General features: G+C 41.8%; 1 protein-coding gene across 4 annotated transcripts in view; it reads left to right on the plus strand.

Moving 5' to 3' along the window:
• FOXN1 (forkhead box N1) overlaps positions 1-22826 on the plus strand; it is a 36430-nt gene extending 13604 nt beyond the window's left edge. For 3 of the 4 annotated variants that reach the window (XM_059866077.1, XM_059866076.1, XM_059866078.1), the window contains exons 2-9: positions 5033-5178; positions 7340-7837; positions 10003-10113; positions 13840-13967; positions 14736-14832; positions 19425-19632; positions 20511-21038; positions 21913-22826. In XM_059866077.1, the coding sequence (XP_059722060.1) occupies positions 5059-5178; positions 7340-7837; positions 10003-10113; positions 13840-13967; positions 14736-14832; positions 19425-19632; positions 20511-21038; positions 21913-22181 (1959 nt within the window). In that variant the 5' untranslated portion in view covers positions 5033-5058 and the 3' untranslated portion in view covers positions 22182-22826. The remainder of the gene's footprint in view (positions 1-5032; positions 5179-7339; positions 7838-10002; positions 10114-13839; positions 13968-14735; positions 14833-19424; positions 19633-20510; positions 21039-21912) is intronic. The other variant, XM_059866079.1, reaches the window with a different exon arrangement.
• Positions 22827-23989: the final 1163 nt, after the last annotated feature.

A 23989-nucleotide genomic window follows, 5' to 3' on the forward strand; every position in this document is an offset into this window, starting at 1 on the left:
GGAAAACCAAGTGCACCTGACAAACTCATTCACCTTCTCAGCTGCATTTCTCCATGCTTGGTTTCTGCTCAGTGCTGAGTTCCCTCTTTGCTGGGCTAATTGTGCACCTTCAGCACCTGTCAGGGACTTGTCTCTATTTCTCACTTCCCAGATGTTGAGTCTGCCCAGTCTAGAAGAAACAGGGAAATCCTTACAGGGTTACTTCAGCCATAGTGTGTGAATTTTTGTCAGGATTTCTACTTCTGCATAAATTAATACTTTAGAACTAAAGGTAAAATCCATTCCCAGAACAAACAGGACCTGCAATGAAGCTGAGAAGAAGCCCTATAATCTGCTTTTCTCTATTTTGAGGGAATTTCTGTGTGCCTGGAGAGCAACCACCATGGTGTGCTCACATCTTAAACACCAGAGCTGGTCTGGCCTTTCCATCCCAAAAAGGTGTCAGCAGAACTAGAAATCCTTCAGGAAAGGGCTGCAGTATAGTCTGAGGTGTGGAATGGCTTCAGGATGAAAAATTGCTTCATTTTATCCAGGAAAAAAGTGGGAAAATAAGGAAAATGTAATAATTCACAAGTTCTCTGCAGGGACAGACTGTCCTCTCTGTTGGTGTCAGAAGTAAAGATGCAGGATAAAATATAAGTAAAGAAAAATTAAAATGCTGATGTAAGGATGGGAACCTGGACAAAACACCACAGTGAAACATCTCCTGGATATTTTCTACAATGAAAAACAAAAATTCTTGGTTCTGCCTCTACATTTTTTTCTCCCACAAAATAGATTTGGGGTAAATGCCTTTTGAGGGTTTATTTTCACAGAGAGTTGTAGTTTTTTAATAAATGTGTTCCTGGAGCAGATTAAAAACCTGCTGCAAACACTGTCCCCACCTCATCCAGGAGGCACCTGGATGTTCCAGAGTTCCCAACCCCTCCTGCTGGACAGCACACCTGGACATGGTGGCAATTAGTCCACAGAGCTCACCTGGTATTCAGCCTTGCCTACAGGTAGCCCTTAATGAAGAAACCCTGATAATTCAGGGATGGTTTAATTAAAAATGGCATCCTTCTCTTACAGGAATTCAGTCCTTTACTGCTTAGCTGGCAGCAAACACATCCCATGTCACTGGATGCAGAAAGGGTCTTAAAATTGCAAATTTTCTTCACTCATCCTTGAGTTTGTCACATTATTTTTCTCTAAATGTGCAAAAGGTAAATAAATATCTAAACATCCAGAGGTGGCCAATTATGGGCAGCAGTCACAGCTAACTGTGAGAGAATTGAGCTCAGAACACTTGAATAAGAAAGCAAACCCAGCACAGTTAAATTAAACAAATTCACAGGCAGATTTAAATCCAGAAGAAAAGAAATTACAGTCCTTAGAAGCTGTGTAAAGTTATTCAAGTATCCTGTAATCAAGGTCCTGTCAAGAGGAGCAAGGAAGCAATGAGGAATTCATGTGGCCAGACCAGAGTTTAGTGCTGGGCTGGGCAGGTTCCAATCCTGTTCCTGAAAATGTCTCCTAAAAACAGGGCAAGCCTCAGTGACAGGAATGTCAGGGATCAACAGAGCAGTGACAGCTTTGATGAGCCAGCACAGCCTCCAGTGTCAACCTGGCAGGAACAGCCTTAGAGAAGTCTTGCATTCATTAAAAGCCTTTCAAAAAAAAAATCCTGATTCTTATTAACAAATCCCTTTTCTGAACGTTTTCCATAATTAATTATGTGGAGAGATATTCCTGTCTCCATGACAAGTGTCAGTCCCAGTACTCTGGGCACTTTTGTGATATTTGGCACAACTTCACTGACTGGCATGAGATGGATTTTTAACTGCAAAAGGAAAAATGGGATTCTGAAACCTCGTGGTTCCTATTTTCATAAAGACTTGAGGGGAAAAAAACAGATCCTACTGAGTTATTTGGGAAAATGGAGAGGGAAATGGTGATTTAGGGTTGTGGGCAGAGATGTGAGCAGTCACACAAGCTGGTGTCCAACCAAGCTCAGGGAGCAGGCACAGGGCATGGACTGGGAGCTGAGGAGCATCCAAACACCTCCTGTGGAAGCAATCCCAGCCCCAGGGGCTGCACAGGGCACTCACAGCAGCCCCCAGAGAGTTCAGGAGGCTGCAGAGGCAGAGGAGACACAAACCCAGGGCTTGTTCCAGCCGTGGATTGCTGCCACGGGGCTCAGTCATGCAGAGCTGAAGGATCAGCTGCTGCTGCCTTGCTTACCCCAGCAGCCAGCTGAGGTTACAGTTTCTCACTCTTTTCTGATTTTCCTGGCAGTTATCTTATCACAGGAGCCTGCGTGGTCACGCAACATTTACAGCAGCCAACACGAGATGAAATGGTTCCAGCTGCAGCTGGGAGAATCAGATACCTCTCTGCAAATCAAAGCATCATTGTTTGCTTTAGCACATCCTACATCCAGGCAGCCCACAACTTCCTTAAGCTCTGTCTCCCAGGAACAGTTGGTTGCAAATGATTTATTGTAATCCTGACTATTGGCAACCTCCCCTGGCTGTAATTTCTGCTCCTTAAGAAGATTTGTCAGTGAGTGTTGTGATTTCTCTTTGCTAAAATCCATGTTAACAATGCAAAGTGGTTTTTGAGTTGGTTTTTGTTTTGGTTTGGGGTTTTTTGTTGTTGTTTCTTTGTGGGTTTTGGTTTGTTGGTTGTTTTTATGTTATATGTTCTTTTAACAATTAGAATGTCTCTAAGGGACATTAAAAAAAGATTTAATGAACAGTGACAGCAAAAAGATTTTTCAGTGTGTTGACTTGGCGGTTTAAACTGATCTGCATTTGCAGCCTGCTGTGAGACACACCAGCAGGCTGAAGTTGCAAGTGGCTTTTGAATTGAGAAGTTTGGACTCCAAGAACAAAATTAAAATCAAGAGTACATGGCCAGAGGTTTTCCTCTCACATCAAGACATTTCCACAACATTCCAGGACGAGCAGAACCTGGAGCTGCAGCTCCTGCTGAGCTGCTGGTGCCAGTGGGAAACCTGAAAGCAGCACTGGGATTGCAGCCTTGGGATTTATCCCCATGTGGGAGATCCTCCAGGATGGATCCTTGACAAAGGCATTCCATAACCACCACTGAACACAGATTATCAGCCCAACTTGGTTTAGGTACAGAGCTGCTTCTCATTTAACAGCAGAAAAAGAAAAATACCTTTCCCTTTGGCTGCCTCTCATTTAATAAATGAAAACAGTTTCCCTACACAGGAGGAAATTTTTATAGTGTGAAATGTGACTAAGACTCCTCCTTTCCTACCAAAATGTAATTTATCAGCAGAACCTGGCAAAGGTCTCAGAATTCTTTGGTTTTCTGGACTTTTTCTGATTGATTTTCCAAACAAACCTGACAAATTCCCTTTGCTTTTAGAAAGAATTTGGGAAAAATCTCCCACAATGCAGAAGCCACCAGGCAAGAAGTGTACCTGTGCAAAAGCTTTTAATAAAACTCTAATGCTCCAGACCACAAATGAGGCAGCTGGGCTGAAAAATTGCAGTATAAAAGAGAGGTCAGAGACAGCTTTGTGTAACCTGAAGATAAGTGGGGAAGCAGCACTGGGAGGGCAGCCAGTGAGGAAGAGTCACAAAATACAAGTAGACACTCACAAATTACAAGTAGACACTCACAAAATACAAATAGACACTCACAAATTACAAATAGACACTCACAAAATACAAATAGACACTCACAAAATACAAATAGACACTGACAAATTACAAGCAGACACTCACAAAATACAAATAGACACTGACAAATTACAAATAGACACTCACAAATTACAAATAGACACTCACAAAATACAAATAGACACTCACACTCACAAATTACAAATAGTCACTCTCATATCTTTTCTAGCTGACATTTTTCCCACCTGCCTCTTTCAAGATGAGGAATCTCTCTCCTCATCAGCCTCCAGTAAAGCCACTGGGAGAAGAGCCTGAGACATTTCTGAACTCTCTCTCACATCATTTTTTTCCCTGATGTACTACTACAGGTCTCCTGCTTGATTTCCAAGCCCCACTGTGCTCCATCCCCCCGGGCAGTGCAGTTTTACTCATCATAAATACAGATTTCTCTTTGAACTAGAAAGGCAAAAAAAGGTTTCCACATTTTTAGGTGATATATCTTTGTTAAGCAAACCTAACCAAGCCCTCAGATATTTACCTAACAGCTATTTCAACACGTGGCAAAGACCTGGCAGATTAACTCTGGAATTCAATTGGCTTTTTTTTCCCCTGATTTGTTCACCTGAAATTGAAATTATGAGCATGAACACCTTCATGTAGCTCCAAACTTGGTGCATGACATAAAAGGATGCATGTTCTTCTTTTGTTTTACTCTAAGGTTACAGTCAACAAGGAAAACAAAAGACCAGAAAATTAAATTTATTCCTTTTAATCCAAAGAACACCATCAGATATGGCTCCTATTTCCAAAGATCAAAGATTGGGAACTTGAGAGGAGATCCAACTAACAAAACCAGGGATGGAATGATGAAGTTATTTACATATCTCAGATACAATTAAGTCATGCAAAACAGAACAGAAAGGCTGAAGGGATTAGGACTAATAAAAAACAAAAGTGAAAATATAAGTGTGTTGTAACCATCAGTCTGAGTAATGATAGAAAAATATCCTTTTTTTTGATGTAGTCCCTCTGAAAACAGCTGGGGTGCATTTATATCCCAATCTCTCAATGGAGTGACATTGCTAAATTTGCATAACCCCAAAACAACACATTTTCATTAACTGATGATCCTGCAGAAAAGAAAGAAAGTGCTTATTTTTATAAAAATTATGAGGTGAATCCATAGAAACCCCATAGCACATCTTCATTGGAATTTCATCTACAGAACATTTCTTTAAGAGCTAAAAAATAATCCCAGTATTTCAGGAATTCCTCAGGATGGCTCCAGCTGCACCTCCAACAAGGGCTTTGTCTCACCTGCACCCAACAAGGGGTTTATTTCACAGCTCAGGTTTTAAAAAGTGCTGATTGTAATTTGATTTTTGCCCTGCCAGGATTTCTGCCTGCCGTGGGTTTGGTGATGGTTTCACTACTCCAGGACCAGTCCAATATTAAATTTTCTCCTTCGGACACTCTGGAAAGGGACCAGCAGGACCTGATGAAGGCACAGGGGGATTCAATATCCCCAGTTCAGCAGAGTGTGAGTAAAACTGGCCCAGGCCTGTTCTCCTACTTCATGGATCAGAGGATTTCATGGATCTCCATGGATCAGAGATTCAGCTCGTGCTGAATCTCACCAAACCCACTGGTGACAGAGCAAACACTGGAAGTTTTATTCCTGAAGGGTAGAGACCTGAGTTATCCTGCTCAGCTGATCTTAAGCTCCAGCTGAAGGTTCTGTTCCCTTCCTTAAAATGAGTGGGAAAGCTGGGCTGTGCTCCCTTGCAGGAAGAACTGGGTTTATCCTGATTTTCCTGGTGGGATTTCTCAGCTCTGGAGAGGGAAGGGAGCACTCAATCCTCTGGTGTCCCTTTCTGTGGAGCACAGGACATTCCATTTCCCCCCTCCCTGAGCCCAGCTCCATCCAGCCTGATGTGTGTCCTCTCCAAGGCTTCCCACTCATTACTCACCCCTGATGCCAGGGAATTGTGCATCTTTCCATCACAAGCATATTTCCAGGGCCAGGACCCAGAGTGCAGCCCTGCTCCAGCCTTTCTGCTGAGATTAAAGAGCTCTTCAGTGGCTGCTGGGTGCAGAGAAGGGCAGGGGATGGCACAGCAGGGTTGGAGTGTCTGCCCAGAGCCTGTCCTGTGTCTCCAAGTGATGTGGCCACCCTAAGGAAGGGATGTCAGCACCAGCAGATCTGGAGCCTGGAAGCCCAGCAGGGACCAGATCTGATCTGGCCAAACTTGCAGGAGACAGGGCTTGCACTCATCCCACTCCTGTCGTTGAATCTTTCATCACTCCATCCCCTCAGCTTTTCCCTGAAGTGGGCAGAGCAGAGTCAAGGTGTCCTGGTTCAGTTTGGGTTGGAAGGGACTTCAAGATGACCCAGCCCCGTGCCACTGACTGCTCCAGGCTGCTCAAAGCCAAGCCAGCCTGGCCTTGCTTTTGTTCATTAATTGCTGAATGGTTTTGGATACCAAGCAAGCAGAAAACCCTCGAGATCTTTTTAGGGCTTCTCTGCATGAGGGTGGTTAGAATTGGTCATTTCATACTTACCATGAAGAATGCATTTTTAATGTAATTAAAATATTAATTTTATGTTTTAAAATTTCTCTAAATAAATGACTTTGATAATGAAAATAATAGCATGTTTGCTCAAACCTTAAATAAATAAATGTCAATTTTAAAATTTCTATAAATAAAAAACTTAGACTATGAAAATAATGAAATATTTGCTCAAACTTCAATCCTGGCCTTAAATAAATAAATGCCAATGTTCCATCGAATATTACATTCATATTTGAATGTAATTAAAATATAAAAATTATCTTTTAAAATTTCTATAAATAAATAACTTAGACAATGACGATAATAAAATATTTGCTCAAACTTCAATCCTGACCTAAAATAAATAAATGTCAATATTCCATTGCATAGTACATTTATATTTTAATGTAATTAAGATATAAATTTTATATTTTAAAATTTCTATAAATAAATAACTTAATGAAAATAATTAAATATTTGCTCAAACTTCAATCCTAACTTTAAATAAATAAATGTCAATATTCCATCGCATATGACATTTATATTTGAATGTAACTAAGATATAAATTTTATATTATAAAATTTCTATCAAGAAATAACTTAGACAATGAAAATAATAAAATAACTTACACAATGGAAATAACTTAGACAATAATAAAATAACTTAGACAATGACAATAATAAAATATTTGCTCAAACTTAAATAAATAAATACCAATATTCCATCGCAGCTTTTAATGTAATTAAAATATCAAATTTATACTTTAAAATTTCTATAAATAAATTGCTTAGATAATGAAAATAATGACATATTTGCTCAAACCTATATCTTAACCTTAATTAATTAATTGTCAATATTCCATCGCATATTGCATTTATATTTGAATGTAATTAAGATATAAATTTTATATTTTAGAATTTCTATAAATAAATAACTTAGACAATGACAATAATAAATTATTTTCTCAAATGTAAATCATGACCTTAAATAAATGTCAATCTTCCATTGCAGATTTTGATGTAATTAAAATATAAACTTCATATTTTAGAATTTCTATAAATAAATAACTTAGACAACGACAATAATAAAATATTTACTCCAACTTCAATCCTGACCCTAAATAAAGAAATATCAAATCCCATCACAGGATAACCCCAGCTACAGCTGCCAGCCCTACGAGCCAGACTCCAGGACAGAAAGGACGAGCTCGGAATCCTCTCCCAGCCCCAGCCCTGCTTCCCCATGCCAGGACCCCACCCAGGGGGGGTTCCCTGCCGGCCAAGGAATCCCCTGTGGCAAGAACAAATTCAGGGCATCCTTCAGCACCGAGAGATTCCGGCGCTGCAGCTACGAGGAGAACCCCGCCGGCAGCTACGAGCGCTTCCTCAAGAGCACCAGGAGCCCCTTCCACCCTTACAAGAGGCAGATCAGCGAGGATGTTTTCCAGGAAGCTCACCAGGCCCTGCCACCAGAAGCTTCTCCCTTCAAAAGCCACAGGAGCATCGATGGCTTCGAGGGTCTGCCAGCATCTGCTGAGGAGCCGGAGGTGTTTCCCACCCACATCCCAAACATCTCCACGGAGCAGCCGTGGTGTGACAGCCTCCAGTACAGCAGCACGGGGCAGGAGCACGGCTCTCAGCTCATGGTCAGTGGGGTTTGGCTGCTGTTTGCCCTGTTTGCAATGGTAACAATGTGCTTTTGGAAGGATTTTCTTGTTGGAAGGGTTTTCTCCTTGTAGTGACTGTATTGGTGTTTATCTCTCTGTCGAGATGCAGGCTAGAGCTCAGGGACAGCAGATCAAGACATATCTGTGTTTGTTTGGCCAAATTCTCTGTTTTCTGGTCTTTTCCTCCAACAATCCTCAGAAAGATGCACAAGTGATTTTCCATCAGATGGGGCACACAAATCCTAGATGTTTATCACTGTCAAGATACAGGCTAGAGCACAGGGAAAGCAGATTGAGACATATCCGTGTTTGTTTGGCCAAACTCTCTGTTTTCTGGTCTTTTCCTCCAACAATCCTCAGAAAGATTCACAAGTGATTTTCCATCAGATGGGGTACACAAATCCTAAATGTCCGAATTTGTCATCAGCTGGGCTTTTCTACAGACAAAAGCTCACAAAACAGTATTTTCAAGCATGAGGATGTGGAGCAGGTTTGGTCCAACACCTCAGCTCACCTGCACTTTTCTCAGTGCAAATAGAAAACTCCAAGACATCAGTGCCACCAAAAATAAATATCAGCTCTGATATTTCTGTGTGCAGTGCAAAGTTTCCTGGGCTGATTTCAATACTAGGTGGAGGCAGTTGCCTGTTTAGGGCAGCAGAGATTCCTGAAAAGCAAATTAAATTCCCTTCCAGTGTCTCCACAATATCTCTGCTGTGATCCAAGGTGTAAAGTGCATCTTGATCATCTCCTGCAGCCAAAAAAACAACTCCAGCTGCCAGAGGAGAGCCCTGAGCTGGCTCTGAATGGCTGGGAGAGGAGGAATTCAGGGCTACCAAATGGAAGAGGAGTTTAAAAAAAAAAAAAAAAAAAGAAGAAGTCTTAATTGGATTAAGACCAGGGGAATGGAGAGATGTTGTCAGAGAACATACCTGGGGATTGAAGCCATCCAGGTTAAGAGGAAATTGATCTAAATCTCTTATTTCCTGGATAAACACTCATCTAGGTCAGAGGAGTTCAGTGTCTCCTATGAGACACTGATGGAAAAAAATTTTCATTTTCTTCCCAAATTCCCATTTTCTTCCCATTTTCCCATTTTCTTCCCAAGTCCCTGGGCTGCAGGAGCCCTTTACAAGCAGGTGTAGCTGCTCCCTGTTGGTGTCTCCCCTGGTCCACTTTTAAATCACTTCCATGCTGCTGGAAATTTGGGATTTCTGAAAATCTTCATCTGGTGGTCACCAAGATAACACTGATGTTTATTAGTAGTGGATGTCAAACCAAGTCTAATTTGTGCTTCTAATAATATAACCTAAAAATACTGCATATTTTATATTTATTAGATATACTACATGCATGATATATAAAATGTGTATAAGAAATAATGTGTATATATGTTTATTAATATTTTTAGACAGACTAAAATGCCATAAAAGCTGGCCGTGTTTTAAAGCAGAAGGAAAAGTGCTACTGGATTCTTGGAAAAACTTTCTCACTGAATTCCTCCTCCATTTTTACATATTTCCTGCATCTTGGTTGAACCCAGTAGTCAGCCCAGTGTGATTTTTCTCTGCCACCTCTTTCCTGTACATTGCAGACCTCCCAAAATTCCAGAGGCAGCTGGAGGCACTGCCAGCCTGCAAGACAAAATCAGGGAGAATGAAAAACGAGGGAGACACTCAGGGATGAAAGCTGGAGTGTGTGGTTTGTGTGTGCAGGGAGGAAAAAAAATACGAATACAAGCAGAGCTTGGTGTTTTCTGAATTGCTCTCTGCCTGGAATGTGGGCTGGGATTTCCTTTTTTCAAGCTGTAATTATGGAAATGCAGGAATTGGTTGGTGTCCTCATGGAATCATGGAGTGCTCTGGGTGGGAAGGGACCTTCAAGGTGATCCAGTGTCACCTCCTGCCGTGGCAGGGACACCTCCCACTGTCCCAGGTGCTCCAACCTGGCCCTGGCCACTCCCAGGGATGGCTCACCCCCAGATCTGCACCATTAAAACATAAACCAACTTCTGTTAACCCTTACCAAAACACAATTAAACCCCAAAACCTCAACATAACGAAGGCCAATCCAGACAGTGCCTAATTATCCCGTTTTAAATCCATCTTTTTTCTCTAATTACTCCTTCCTTGACTGTTTTGCAGCAGGATTCAGACCTGAAGCTCAGGACATCCCCCCTGGAAGGGCAGCCTGGCTTGTACTGCTACCAGCCCCAGGTGCAGCAGATGTACTGCTCCTCACATCCCTTCCACCAGGTCAGTCCAGTGCCCAAATGGTACAAAAATTGTGGTAATAATAATTTTTTTAAAGGATTTTAAAATATCTTTACATTTGTGGGTTTGCAGGGCCATGTTTATATGCCTATATTCTGTTTATAAGATCTAAAAAGAACCACAGCTAAATGCAATTTAAAGTGGTCATTGAGAAAAAGAAGAAAAAAATACCAAACCAAAACTTGTGGAAATGGAATCTTAGTACTGGATATTTATATTTTCACCATTACACTCAAGAAAATTTGCTTTGGAGCCAGATAAATTATTAATATAACCCTGGATATTTCAGGATCTTAATTAACTGTGTGTCCTAGGGCGACACACTAACTTCCTTTAACTTAAGTTCCTTTGACTTCAGGGGAAAAAAAAAAATCTAAATAGATTGTTAACATTCAGATCAAACATAGAAAAATATTTTAAAGTGAAATTGGAACAGCAAAATGATGCTCACTTTCCTTGTGCTTGATGGCACACACATCTCTTTTGAAACCTTTTGCCTCTTACATCATCCCCAGAGAAAGGTTATTCAGCTGAAGCATAACTGGCAATAATAAAAATAAAAATAAACTCAAAATAAAATAAAATAAAAATCAAATCAATATAAATATAAATATAAAAATATAAATATAAGAAAGGTGATATTGCACTACCATCCTAACTTACAAATCCATTATTATTATTTTAGAAGAAAATGATCCCAAAATGGTGCCAAAAAAAAAGCTCTGCTGCAAATATAAACTATTGGGGATATGTCACAGCTTCATATATATCAATCACTATAAAAATGCCATTTCTGTGTGCAGAAACCCCACTTATCTGGTGAATTCATGGAATATTCTTAATTTCTTTGTGCATTCTGCAGCAGGCACCCTTGCCCTGTCCCTGCTGATTTAACAGCAGTGCTGTTTCTGTGCTGATCACCTTCCAAAAACCTCCAGATTTAAAGCTCCTGGGAGCTGCCAGGCAAGATCCAACAGGCACCAAGAGGAAAACCCTCCATCCACCTGCAGGCTGGCACTGGGACAAATCTCTGGGAAGTGCAGCAGGTTTCTGTCAGACTTTTCAATACCTGTGCTTAAATGTTAGTATAGAAAAAGTCTGGCAGGGTGTTCTACTGCTCAGGGATAAAATAGAAATGAAATTTTTAAAAAATGGAAAATAAAATTTAAAAATGGTGTCATGGGTGAAAGAGGTGGGGTTGCTATCCCTGTGCCATAATCTGGAAAATGAGAAGAGCTGAGAAAAGTGGGATAAGCTCTCCTGCATGGAGCAGCCCCATGATTAACCCTTTACATTTCCAGCTGGAATGGGGCAGTGCAAGTTCAGTCTCTCCAAGGAATTCCACTCTGGAGAATGGGCCCTGGAGTGAGGGATGTTCCAGCCCAGCTCTCATTAGAGGGATGGGAGGATTCAGCCCCTTCATTAATTCTGTGCAGATGATAAAACAGCCTCACCTTCCCCTTGGCTGGACACAACAGAAGGGGTGACTCAGAAGAAAAATGAGTTATTATTGACCCAAATGAGCTGCAGACACTGGCTGGAGTCACTCACCCTCCCACCCACCATAAAACACCTTTCATGCCATGGCAGACTGTAAAAGCAGCTCCAGCCTGTCATTCCAGCCCATTCCCCAGCCTCCCTTCCCTCCAAAAGGATTCATGAAACCAATAAAACAGAAGTAATCCCTAAAACACCCCGGTCTGGCCTTTCATGGTGACATCAAAACCAGGCCTATCTTAGGGTTGTTTCCTTTCAAAGAGCCACCAAAACCAATAAAAATCAGAATTGTTGTAGGAATTGCCTGGTTCTCTGCTCTTGGGTGGAAACCTGCAGCCAGTGCACAAGGCAGGGAGCACCACAGTGCACACAAAAATTAGTTCACAGCTGCTCTGGAGACTCTAATTGTGCCCAATATTTGGTTTAACAAGGCAGGACATGATTAATTATGTACATTTCATTCCTTTCACCATGCAAACAACTGAGTCTATTCAGTCTGGTTTTGCACATTCCATTTCAGGCAGTTCAGTGCTAGGAAGATAAAAGCAAACAGGCAAGAAAACTCCAGCAGCCAGCATAAAATTACTGAGAAAATGGCATCAATTAATGTCATTGTACAGAATAAATAAATAAACTGTGACTATTTTGCTGTTTTAAGGGGACAAAGACCAAGAGCAATCAAAACTATTGATCCAAAAAAAAAAAAAAAAAAAAAAGGAATTAGAAACTGAGGAGATGTCCAAGGGATTTTTCCCAATGAGTCTTGAGAGCTACATGATAATTTTCCAGAGGAGCCACACAAACCTCATGGCACAGGACTGCTGGAGCTGAGCAGTGAAACACCAGGACAGGGCTCAGCAGCCTTGGAGTGCCAGGAAAGGCACCCAGGTAGATTTTTTTAATAGCATGAGACAGAACTTCTAATTTTGGCCATGTCCTCACCCCTGGCATCTGCAAAGATTCACCTGGAAGAGGCAGAATCTCCTCTCTCCCAGAGAGCCAGCTGATGTTATCCCACCTAAACCTCATCATGTTCCTTTGCTCCTGAAAGTCTCTTTGCTGCAGGTTTAAACTGCAGTTTGAGGAAGGAAAACGTGGAATATTCAGAAAAGAAAAAGAGCAAGTGCTGGGTTAAAACATTGAGGATAAATCTATGGAAGCTCTGGTGCAATCCAGGCTGTCTGTGTGGATCATCTCATCTTTCACCTGGCTTTTTATCCTGGTGATCCCATCACGTTAGTGTGTCTTGGGACAGGCTTGGAGATCTCCTGGGGAGTTAGGTCAGCATTCCTCAGGGAGCTCCTGAGGCTGGTCCCAGGGCAAGGGAAAGAGTGGATAAATATTGTCTGATTTTAGGGGTCCTGGCTATTCTTTTCAGCTTTCTGATAGAGAAAATGGAGTGAAAAAGTCACTTGAGGTGGTGCTTAACAGCACATGAACTCCTGGCCCCGTGGAGAAGCCTTTTCCTTGGATTTGAGTCTGAGGGAACAGACAGGGAGCAGCCCAGCAGCTCCAGCACGAGACAGGCAGGGTGAAACCACCCCAAAAATGTCTCATATGCTGCTCTCCTGACCCCTGGAATGACATCACTGACTTATTCCATAACAGCACTTTCATCTTAAATATATTCTGGTGCATCCACTAAAGTCCTTGTTGTTGTTTGTTGGGTTTTTCCCTGCCTTGCACAGTGATTTTAACAGAGATTTTGGGATGTTATTCCCTAAGGAGAAAATATGATATGCTTTCAATTTTTGCCTTTCTGTACCCTCTCCACCTAAAGAAAAAAGCAACAAAAAATAGCAAACAAACCCAAATAAGGCTCAGGGAAACCTTCCCTGTTTCTTCCTGCATTTTTAGCAGCTTTACTTTCTCAGCTGGTTTTTATAAGGTGAACATTGAAGTTTTATATTCTGGTGGTTTGGGGTTTTCATGTCAGTGAAATGACATCATCCAGTATCTGTGTGCATGTTCAGGGGAGGCTGAGCAGGCTGAAATACTTCAAAAGAGATGGCTGGAGGGAGATAAGCTTTAAGTCTATAAAATTAAAAATTATCTGGGGACAATTAATAAGACACAGCTCCTCACAGCAGGCAATAAAGAAGAAAATACTTTTTCCCATACAATATCCTCAGAAATCATGCTGTTAGGTTGTTAGGGAAGATTTTGAGGAGTTTGTTGCTGAAGTAAATAACTTTTCTGCTGTGCCCCCAGTACCCCTCAGGAGGCAGCTACCCCGTGACTTACATCGCTTCCTCGCACTACCCCTACCAAAGGATTGCTCCTCAGAGCAGCCAGGAATCTCAGCAGCCTCTGTTCCCCAAACCCATCTACTCCTACAGGTAATCCAATCTTTTTCCAAGCCCTCACCTTACAGGAAATACCCTGCTCACCCCTGGCCTGGTTCCAGCATCGTTTGCAGCAACACGTTCGCTCCATTTGTCTTCTTCCCGGGGTGTTCTGTCCTGTCCCTGTGGATCACAAAACGTTCCAGCCTCTGGGGCCAGCCAAGGCACACAGAAATTAAGTGCTGTAAAGCAGGGGAACAGCCTTGATCACTCCCCAAAGGAAAAAAAAGTGAGATATTTCTCTCATGCAAAAAATTTAAGTGTTGCAAATTTCATCAGCAGAAGACTGGTGCTACTTAGTTGTCCATTCTATATTAAAACTGATTTTTTCTCCAGTCACTGGAGCAAGGAAATGCCTTGAAAACCTATCAGCTATGGCAGTCACCACATGAGTTTAGCCCCCAAAGTAGATCAGACAATTAAATTTTAATTATCCCTCTGTCACTGTCAGTTTGATTCTCTTTGTGGCCTCCAGCAGTCAAACAAAACCTTCAATAATTACACACCAGCAGGATTTGAAGGTCTTGATTCTACTTTCTATGTTCTTTTATTTCAAACCCTAGAAGGCTGGACCTTCTAGATGAGCTTGGAGTTAAGGACACTGTTGTAACAACTGAGTGGAAACATAAAATCATCTTTGTGTTTGTGCTGTGACAGTGAAAGTCAGAATAATCACACACAGTGCAAAAAAGGGTCTGTCTACTTTTGGTTGTGAGGAGTCAGGCAGAAGAGGCTAAAATGCTTTTTTTTCTCTCCCTAAAGCATCCTGATCTTCATGGCTCTCAAAAACAGCAAGACAGGGAGTTTGCCAGTCAGTGAGATTTACAATTTCATGACAGAACACTTCCCTTATTTTAAGGTGAGTTCTACAGGGATGGGGAGGGGAATCTCCCTCTAAGCTTATCTGTCAGCAGAGGGAGTAGGGGATGGGATTCCAGCTTTGAAAAGGGATTATTTCTTTGGAGATTGATACCAAATCAATTACACACTACATACCCCCATGATCTCAAGCTCCCCAGCCTTTTGCACCTAGGCAGAAATGTGGAATGTGATCATATTTAACTCAAGAAGATATTTAGAACTGTTCCAGCCCTGAGCTTGGGTGTATAACAGTGACCATTCCTCACCAGCAGCCCATAAAAAGGGTCAATAATTTAAAAAACACATTCACTGCTTCCTGTCAGATCTCAAACACAGGCAGAACTGCTCTTGTAGCTTCCAGCAGCACCTCCAGACTGGTGTGGAAGCAGAGAATTCCAGATTATCTCACTCCATCCTGGAGCTGGGATATTCATCTTGGGCAACAGCATCCCCTGCATGCCCTGTACAAAGAGAAGTGCCAGGTGTGATGATGGCACTAAGCTCATAATGACACGGTGAGCTGGGGAGGGAAGGGTGGGTGGTTTGCAGCAGCACCACTGAAATTTGGATCCCTGCTGGGAGGGAATGGCTCCTCTCCCTTGGAATGGCACTGGGAAATGCTCAGTCAGCACAGGGATCCAAGAGCACCAGGATTAGTTCAGATTTTTGAAAGAGCTGGAATGGAATCATCAAGTGCTGCTCCACTCAGGGCTTTTTTTTTCTGCTGATTCTTCAAAAGCTCCTCACTGAAGTCCACAGTGGGTGAGCTCAGATGTGAGCAAGGCCCAAAAATGAAAATAAAGCCAGTGAGTCTGTCCTGTTTCCTATTGCAAATAGCCCTGCAGCAATCAAGGCAAATTTAAAACAGCCACAGCAAAGCAGTTCAAACATCTGTAATAAAGGAACACTGAGAATAATGAAAAATAAATGTTCCAATACAATTTGCAGTGGTTTTGGGCAGTGAGGATAAATAGAGCACACACACACAAAATAAAAAAAATTTTAAAAAGAAGATTGAATATGTCAGTAACCAGAGAAATACACATTATCACAGAGGAAGAACTGTCAGGATCCATCACACTCCAGATTTCCTCCCAAAGGAATCACTAAGTACTCCATCATTTGTTACAAGCAAGAGAAGGGAGAAAAAAAATAAAGAAATCTACCATTAGAAATCCCAGGGGAATCCAGGAAAATAGCAAGAGTTTCAAGCAGAGAGGGGGGAATATTATTGATCATTTTTACAGGCATGTGCATGTTTATTCCTCAGATCAAACTGAAATTAATTCTCTGTTGTCTTACGACACAATTGATCATAAAATTAATCAGCAGCTCTAAACCAAATGGTGCTGCTGCCAGCACAGGCAGAGTCCCTCAGAGTCAGGACTGTGGCTCTGCCAGGTGTCACCATCCTGGTCCTTCCTGGCTTTTCAGAACCTCATGTCTTTTTTAAAAATTCATTTAGAAACTGATGAGAAGGAGGTCTCTGCTGTAGGAAAAGAATAGAGCAGGGGGTACTACCCAAACATTCCCTATTTTGTAGCAGCTTTATTTCTGTATTTTACTTACAAATGCAGCCAAATGTGTTTGACTGCAACATCCTGAAAATAACCAGGGGAGAATGAGCAATCAGATATTACATTTACAGCCATCAGTCCCTGTCTGCCTCTGGTCTTTACAGCAGAGAATTACCAATACATGGCAAAATTTAATATCCTCCATCCCCCCTGCTTTTGGAGAGTCTTCAGCAAAATAAAACCAAGTAAAAATCAGCAAAGAACATTTTGCTGCTGCCACCAGTGCTCACTAAAAAGCAGAATACAACAGGGAGAGGGGAAGCAATTTAGGTTGGAGAAAAGAAAGAGAGCAAGTGCACACAGAGCCTTGCTGGGAGACATGGGATGATACAAGCAGAGTCAAATTAACTGGGATTCGCTGCCACAGCAAATTTAGTTTCTATGATGCAACAATCTCATTTCTAGTTGAAACAGAGCAATCCAACTCCTACGTCCTAAAAAAAAAAAAATCTACACAGCTAAAGTTGAATTAGTCTTTGATGTACCTCTCCCTTCTCTTGAGACCTAGATTTAAAGAGAAAGGGTTTTGCAAGATCACTGAACTCTTTAAACTTCAAGAGTTGGTCAGGATCAGCGGGTCTGGACAATAATTTTCTCCTTTTTTTTTTAGTGAGTCTAACAGAAAGCTTTAATCTCTTTAATTGGAGTTGTTGCCAGTGGGCTGAGAGGGCAGAAAGGTCTGTGGTGTGATGGAAGGGCTCAGGTGTTGTAGATGTGGCACCTGGGGACGTGGATTGGTGGTGGCCTTGGCAGGGTCAGTGGTTGGACTCGGTGACCTCAGAGGGCTTTTCCCACCTCAGTGATTCTGGGATTCCCCAGCTGATTTTGTGATTCTGCACTTGCATCCCCACTGTGCTGAATGCAACCATGGCCAAAATCAGCCACAGCAAGAGGATTCCAGCTGCTCAAGAGCAGCCCCAGCAGCCAAAGTTTGTTCATTTAACAATCACACCTGCTTTAAAAACTGCTGGTTTTTCTCTTGACACACTCAGGGTGTTAAGCCCTACCTGGTCAAATAAATTCTCACAGCTCAGCAATCCCAAATTTAATGCAAGAACCTGCTCAGCTCCTGGCAGCAGCCTCCAAAATCAATCCATGTACTTTTTGCTTGTACAGTTTCTAAAACCATCTCCTAATTTACACCCCCACACGTTCTGCAAGCCTCTGAGGAGCCCGTGCCCCTCCCATGGAGCAGAAACACCAATTATCCTGTCTAGGTACACAGGGGTGTGGGGAGCCTCTGTGCAGGACAAGAAACAGGAATATTCTTCCAGGTCAGCTTGTTCAGTAGCTAAATCCTCAATTTATCTGGGAGGAACAGCTTTACTCACTTTTGGAACTGCCAGAAAGTTACTTGAATATTATCTGCAAGGGAGAAAAAACTGATTTGTCATGTTTAGTGTGACCCTGTGGCAGAAAAGGCTTTAAAAGTTTGGAGTTTTCTCTCTTCTCTTTTATCTTTTCTCTTCTCTTCTCTTCTCTTCTCTTCTCTTCTCTTCTCTTCTCTTCTCTTCTCTTCTCTTCTCTTCTCTCTTCTCTCTTCTCTCTTCTCTCTTCTCTCTTCTCTCTTCTCTCTTCTCTCTTCTCTCTTCTCTCTTCTCCTCTCTTCTCTCTTCTTCCTTTCTATTACAATTTGTGTTGTCTCACCCATGAGACAGGATAGTGAAATGCTGACATCAGGTGGGCCAAAATGGAAGAAACTCTGCTGCTCTGAAGGGAAAATAGTTTCTCCTTTAGTAAATAATATGTATTTAATTCCACACCTATTTATTTTTTTAATTAAGAAAGTGAGTGTTAAATTTGGCCCTCATCTCATCAATAAGACTTTTAACGTCTTAATCCACACAATAATTCTTTACAAGCTACAAAATAACAGGTTTTACATTCCCTATAAAAGCATGAACAGAAAATTAAATCCTGATACAATAATTTCATTAAAGTATGTTCAAAATTCACAGTCTGCCTGGTGAAAGCCAAAATGGGCTCAGGTTCATTTATAAAAGATGGTGTAAGAGGAAGTCTGATGGACTAGGCAATGAATAAAGAAATTATCAAACTATCAAAAATCTGGCTTTTTATGAGAGAAGGATCCTATTAATAAAAAAATGCAAAATGGAAAAAAAAACTTAATGAACCTAAGAGGGAAATTCTAATTTTTAACATTTTTAAAAAGACTGTGGAAACCCACATTTATTTCTCATGCTCTCTGTTCAATAATTCTCTGCTTGACACAAACAGTTATGATGACAAATATTTGCATCCATGAATATGAATCAATAGCCATGGACAACCTCCCCTTATTTCAGATAACTGTGTCAAATTGAAACAGCTCTCTACAAATTGAAAAGAAAATCTGAGGATTTTTTGGCAAAAAGAATCATTTTGATGATCCAGTTTAAAGAACCTTCCAGCTTCTCCTGCTGGGTTAAAAGTAAATGCAAAGCACAGAGATGAGTGATCAGCTGTGGAAACCTGTATCTCGTCTGGAGGGCTTGTGATTAAACCATTTGGTTATGTAATTGGCCAGCACACAAAGTTACACCTACAGTAGCATGAGAAATCCCTTTGAAGTCTGCCTGGACACTGACTTTGAGCCCAGGTAGCACACAGTACTTTAATGAGGAGTTGGAAATATTTCTAGGTGTTCTAAAATAGATTGTGATTTCTTGTTAGTTCTAGAACATGAATTTTTGCACAATTATTCTGGTGATGTGCAAATTCACTCCTAAAGATCCAGCAGGTCTCTGACAACCTTTTTGCTTAGAAGATCAGTTACTATTTTATCTGATCCCTCTCTTCCCACACAACATGACTGTAACATTTTTGTGGCTTCCCTCTAACGTACAAGTTTCTCACTGCAGAGAAGGCACAAACTCAATCAGCATTTCTTGTAACCTCACCAGTCAAAACACAGTTATATATATACACATACATTTTTAATTAATTTATTTCTTCTTAGCTTTTAATTAATTTTTTTTTTTAGCTTGTTCTTACATTGGGTTTGTTTCTCCAGACAGCTCCAGATGGTTGGAAGAATTCCGTGCGCCACAACTTATCTTTGAACAAGTGCTTTGAGAAAGTTGAGAACAAGTCAGGGAATTCTTCTCGGAAGGGCTGTTTGTGGGCTCTGAACCCAGCCAAGATTGACAAGATGCAGGAGGAGCTTCAGAAATGGAAGAGGAAAGACCCAGTTGCTGTGAGGAAGAGTATGGCAAAGCCAGGTCAGTCATTTGTCGGTGTTCTAACTCTCAAACAGCTCTCCCCTGAATTTTTCTTTTCACCAAGATCTGTAAGAGAATTTAAATATGATTTAGGAAAGTATTTAAGGATTCTTCCTGGTTGTCAAAATGAATAAAAAAATTAAAAAGCAGAAATAAAGTAGACCTGATTTTGTAGATGTTTACAGATAAGCACAAAGAAGCTCCACCAAGAAAATATTCTCTCTTGACATCTCTCTAAACTTTAAAATAAAAAGTAAGGTTGGATGGGGATTGGAACAGCTTGGTGTGGTGGGAGCTGTCCCTGTCCATGGCAGGGGGGTGGAATGAGATGATCTTCCACATCCCTTCCAATCCAAACCACTCTGTGACAAAAAGAATGCTGAAATGCAAAATATCAAATAAAAGCTGAGATTAACTGCTAAGTATCCAATCTTTAAATCTAAAAGTGGGATTTATTACATACTCACTTGTCAACAATAATTTAAAACATCTCAGTTGGTTATAGCATGGTGCTAATATCACTGAGGTTGTGAGTTCAATCCCTGTATGGGCATTTACTTAAGAATTGGACTTGATGATCCTTGCGGGTCCCTTCCAACTAAGAATTTCAGGCTTTGGAGGTTTTAATATATAAGAACTAGCACTTCTGTTGGCCATTTCCTGGATAACACCATAATTCCTGCTGCAAGTCATCCAGGGATAAATCAGCCACGGACTTTTCCTGGTCATTTCCGGAGTAGCATCACAATTCCTGCTGCAAGCAATGCAGGAATAAGTCAGCTACGGACTTTCCCTTGTCATTTTCTGAATAACACCACAATTCCTGCTGCAAGCCATGCAGGGATAAATCGGTCACGGCCTTTCCCTTTGTTTTCCAGAAGAGCTTGACACCCTGATAGGCGACAAGAGCGAGAAGCTGCGCTCGTCCCTGGTGTCGTGCAGCCCGACGGGCGCTGCAGGTGCCTCCCTCTCCAGGCAGATGGCAGCGCAATCCCATCCTTTGTGCGAGCCCTCGCTCTCCTCGGGCATCCCGCAGGGCTTCCACGGCATCCACGCCTCGGCAGCCCTGCCCGCCAAGAGCCCCCTGCCCGCTCTGCTGGGGGGGCAGCAGCCCGGCTGCTACGCATCCCCCCAGGGCTTCCCCCAGATCCCCACGGCGCTGCTGCAGCACACGCCCGAGCCTCCGAGCCTGTTCCCTGCTGGGGAGGCTCAAAGCCAGCTCCGGACTCAGCCCAGCATCCCTCAGGATTCCCCAGTGCCGGCTCAGAGCCCCCCGAGCTGCGGGATGAAGATGCTGCCCGAGCATTCTCCCGCCAGGACGGTGCAGGACACGCTGCTGCAGGAGGGAGACCTCAGCAATGACATCGATGCTCTCAACCCATCCCTCACTGATTTTGATCTCCAAGGTAGGTGTTGGAGGCGTTTTTATTTTGGAGAGTCAGGTTTGTTACCTCCCATCCCATTCCACCCCATTCCACCCCATGAATCCCATCTCATCCCACCCCATGGATCCCATCCCATGAATCCCATCTCATCCCACCCCATGGATCCCATCCCATGAATCCCATCCCATCCCAACCTCCACATGATCCATTTCTCTCCCTTTTTTCACATCTCCACGCTGCTGTTACAAACCCCCCACCTTCCTGGGTTACATTTTATATCACCACAATGCAATTTTGTGTTAAATCTTTTAAAAGTTTCCCAAGGAAGCTACAGATTTGCATCCAGGAATGTAAAAAACATTCCTACTTCCCCCCTGGCTACAATTGCCGATATTGAATCCTGCAATACAGATTTTAGAATGTGTTCTTTACATTCAGACCTATTTTCAACTGAAAGCTACTCAAGCACAACTATAATATATAATTTGATATAATATATATTATATATATAAATGATATATAATATATTATAATATATAAGCTATATTATAATATTATGGCTATGTTTTATATATATGTGTTAGATAAGGTTTATATTATATATATATTAGATTAAGGCTTATATATATATATATATATATATATATATATATATATATATATAAAATATATAAACCCTAAACTCTAAGTTTTCCAACCTGTGATGTTACACACTTCTCTTCAAGCTACACACCCATAATCTCAGTTCTGTCATTCAGTTTTGGAAGCCTTTTCAGGCCAAATGCAGTATTATTCTCTCGTGGGTCTGTGCCTTTCAGCACAGAAAGTTGCAAATTCTCAGCATCCAGGGCTCCAATAAATCTGTTAACCAACACGGGCTGGTTTTTTGTTGTAGGGAATCTTTGGGAGGAGCTGAAGGACGACAGCCTGGCCGTGGATCCCCTTGTCCTCATTTCATCATCCCCGCAGTGTTTTCCCTCGCACTGCCAGCTGGAGAGCGGCGGCGGCGCCCCCAGCGCGCACGGGAGCGCGCACGGGAGCGCGCACGGGAGCGCGCCGGAGCTGCAGCTCACCACGCTCTACTCGGCTTTCATGGAGCTGGACACGGTGTCCCCGTCCTACCTGAGCAACAACGCCGGCTCCAAACCCATCGCCCTGATGTGAACCACAGCCCGAAGGCATCGCCCGGCACTGCCCACGGGAACAGGAATTTTATCTCTTTTTTTTTCCCAGAACTCGCCCGCAGGATATGTAGCTTTACCGTGATGATTTTCTACTGACTGATGTAAAAACAAAACAAAAAAAAAAAAAAAAAAAAGAAAAAAATGTAAAATATTATTTAAAGAGAATATGGTTAACAGCTGAACTTGTCAACACCATTTTATCAAGCCACTCATCTTCTTCGTCTTCCAGAAATAAGAGGAAAACAAATTCTTGACCTTTTTTCCCCTCTCTTTTTATTTTTTTTTTCTTTAACAAAAGCTGCTTGCAAATGAGCACAGAACTCACAGCACACAACCATTTAACTTATTTCTTGGAGCCACTGATGGCAACAACATCCACCACAGACCACTCAAAAGATAAAATCTGCCTATTAAAACATTCATAGTCCCCTTGAAAGAAGTTCTGGGTTTTGGTAAACGTGAACTGAAAATTCTGCAAGTATTAGAAGATAGAGGACAAGCTGCTGACAGACTAAACCAAAGCAACAAATATACTTCAGTGGAAAATATCAAAGTTTTACTGTATTTAAAAAGAAATTTTAAATTCTGCTTTTTTAATAAAAAAGAACAAAACTATTTAGTAGAATTTTTACTTGGCTGGAAATTATTCCCATTCATGCCTCTTATCTTTTGCCACATAAACGAAACATTAACATGAATTATTAAGCCCTATTTTTTTAATGGTAATAAAAAAGAAGAGAGAAATTGCAGTTGGCCACATCCAGAGAGCATCTGTGTTTTAACTGATTCCTCCAGTGGGGTTTCTTGTGATGCTGAACCAAATCTTTCAGCAGGTTCATACTGTGAGCTAAACTTCAGGCCAGTTTTTCAGGAACAACCTTCTCCCTCTGATTTTCCACAAAGCTGGAATAAAAAAGTAGAAAAGTAGAATAAAGTAGAATAAAGTAGAATAAAAACAATTTTGATTTAAGTGATGCAATATAAACCCAGAGTAAGCTGGAGAGGGAACTGAACACCACTATGGAAAATAGTCCAGAAACCCAAAAAAAATCAGGTTGCCTGGAGAAGCTGTGGCTGCCCCATCCCTGGAAGTGCCCAAGGCCAGGCTGGATGGGGCTTGGGATGATCTGGGACAGTGGAAGGTGACCCTGCCCGTGGCAGGGGGTGGCACTGGGTGGCCTTCAAGGTCCTTTCCAACCCAACCCATTGTGGGATTCTCTATTCACAGAGGCTGTAAACTCAGACTAAACCAAGGAGGTTAAAACTTGAGTCAGCTTGGGTGATTTAGACCACGGAAAAGCAAGGATGGAACAAAGGAGATGGAATTGTTAAAATAAAGACACAGAGGTTTAATTGGCCACTGTCTCCCAGCAAGGTGGGAGCTCTGCCCAAACCAAGGCCTAAAGCTACACCCTCACCCTTTCCTGCTAGTCCAGACTTAAAATCAGATTATGGGCAGACAGATAAAGGAGACTTAGGAGGAACATGTGATGCAGCTTTGTAATCCCTCACGCAAGCACCAAGAAATCCTCACTTGACTCCAACTCCTCTTCCTGCAAAGAGAATAAGGAGCAGAAGAAATGCAGCCAGGAAAAAAACAAACCTGCAGGATGAGAGTTATGCAAACATATTAGAGCTGGGGGAATCAGGTTTTGGCCATCTTTAGGTTTGGATAAAGAAATGCAGAAAAAGTTAAGTATGACACATTGTTAGAAATGTGAATATTATGGTAAGTCTAAAGCATGTAGTGAGTATAAAGCTGCTAAACAGTATATAAATATAAATATA

Source organism: Haemorhous mexicanus, chromosome 22 (assembly GCF_027477595.1).
Source record: "Haemorhous mexicanus isolate bHaeMex1 chromosome 22, bHaeMex1.pri, whole genome shotgun sequence".
Taxonomy (NCBI): Eukaryota; Metazoa; Chordata; class Aves; order Passeriformes; family Fringillidae; genus Haemorhous; species Haemorhous mexicanus.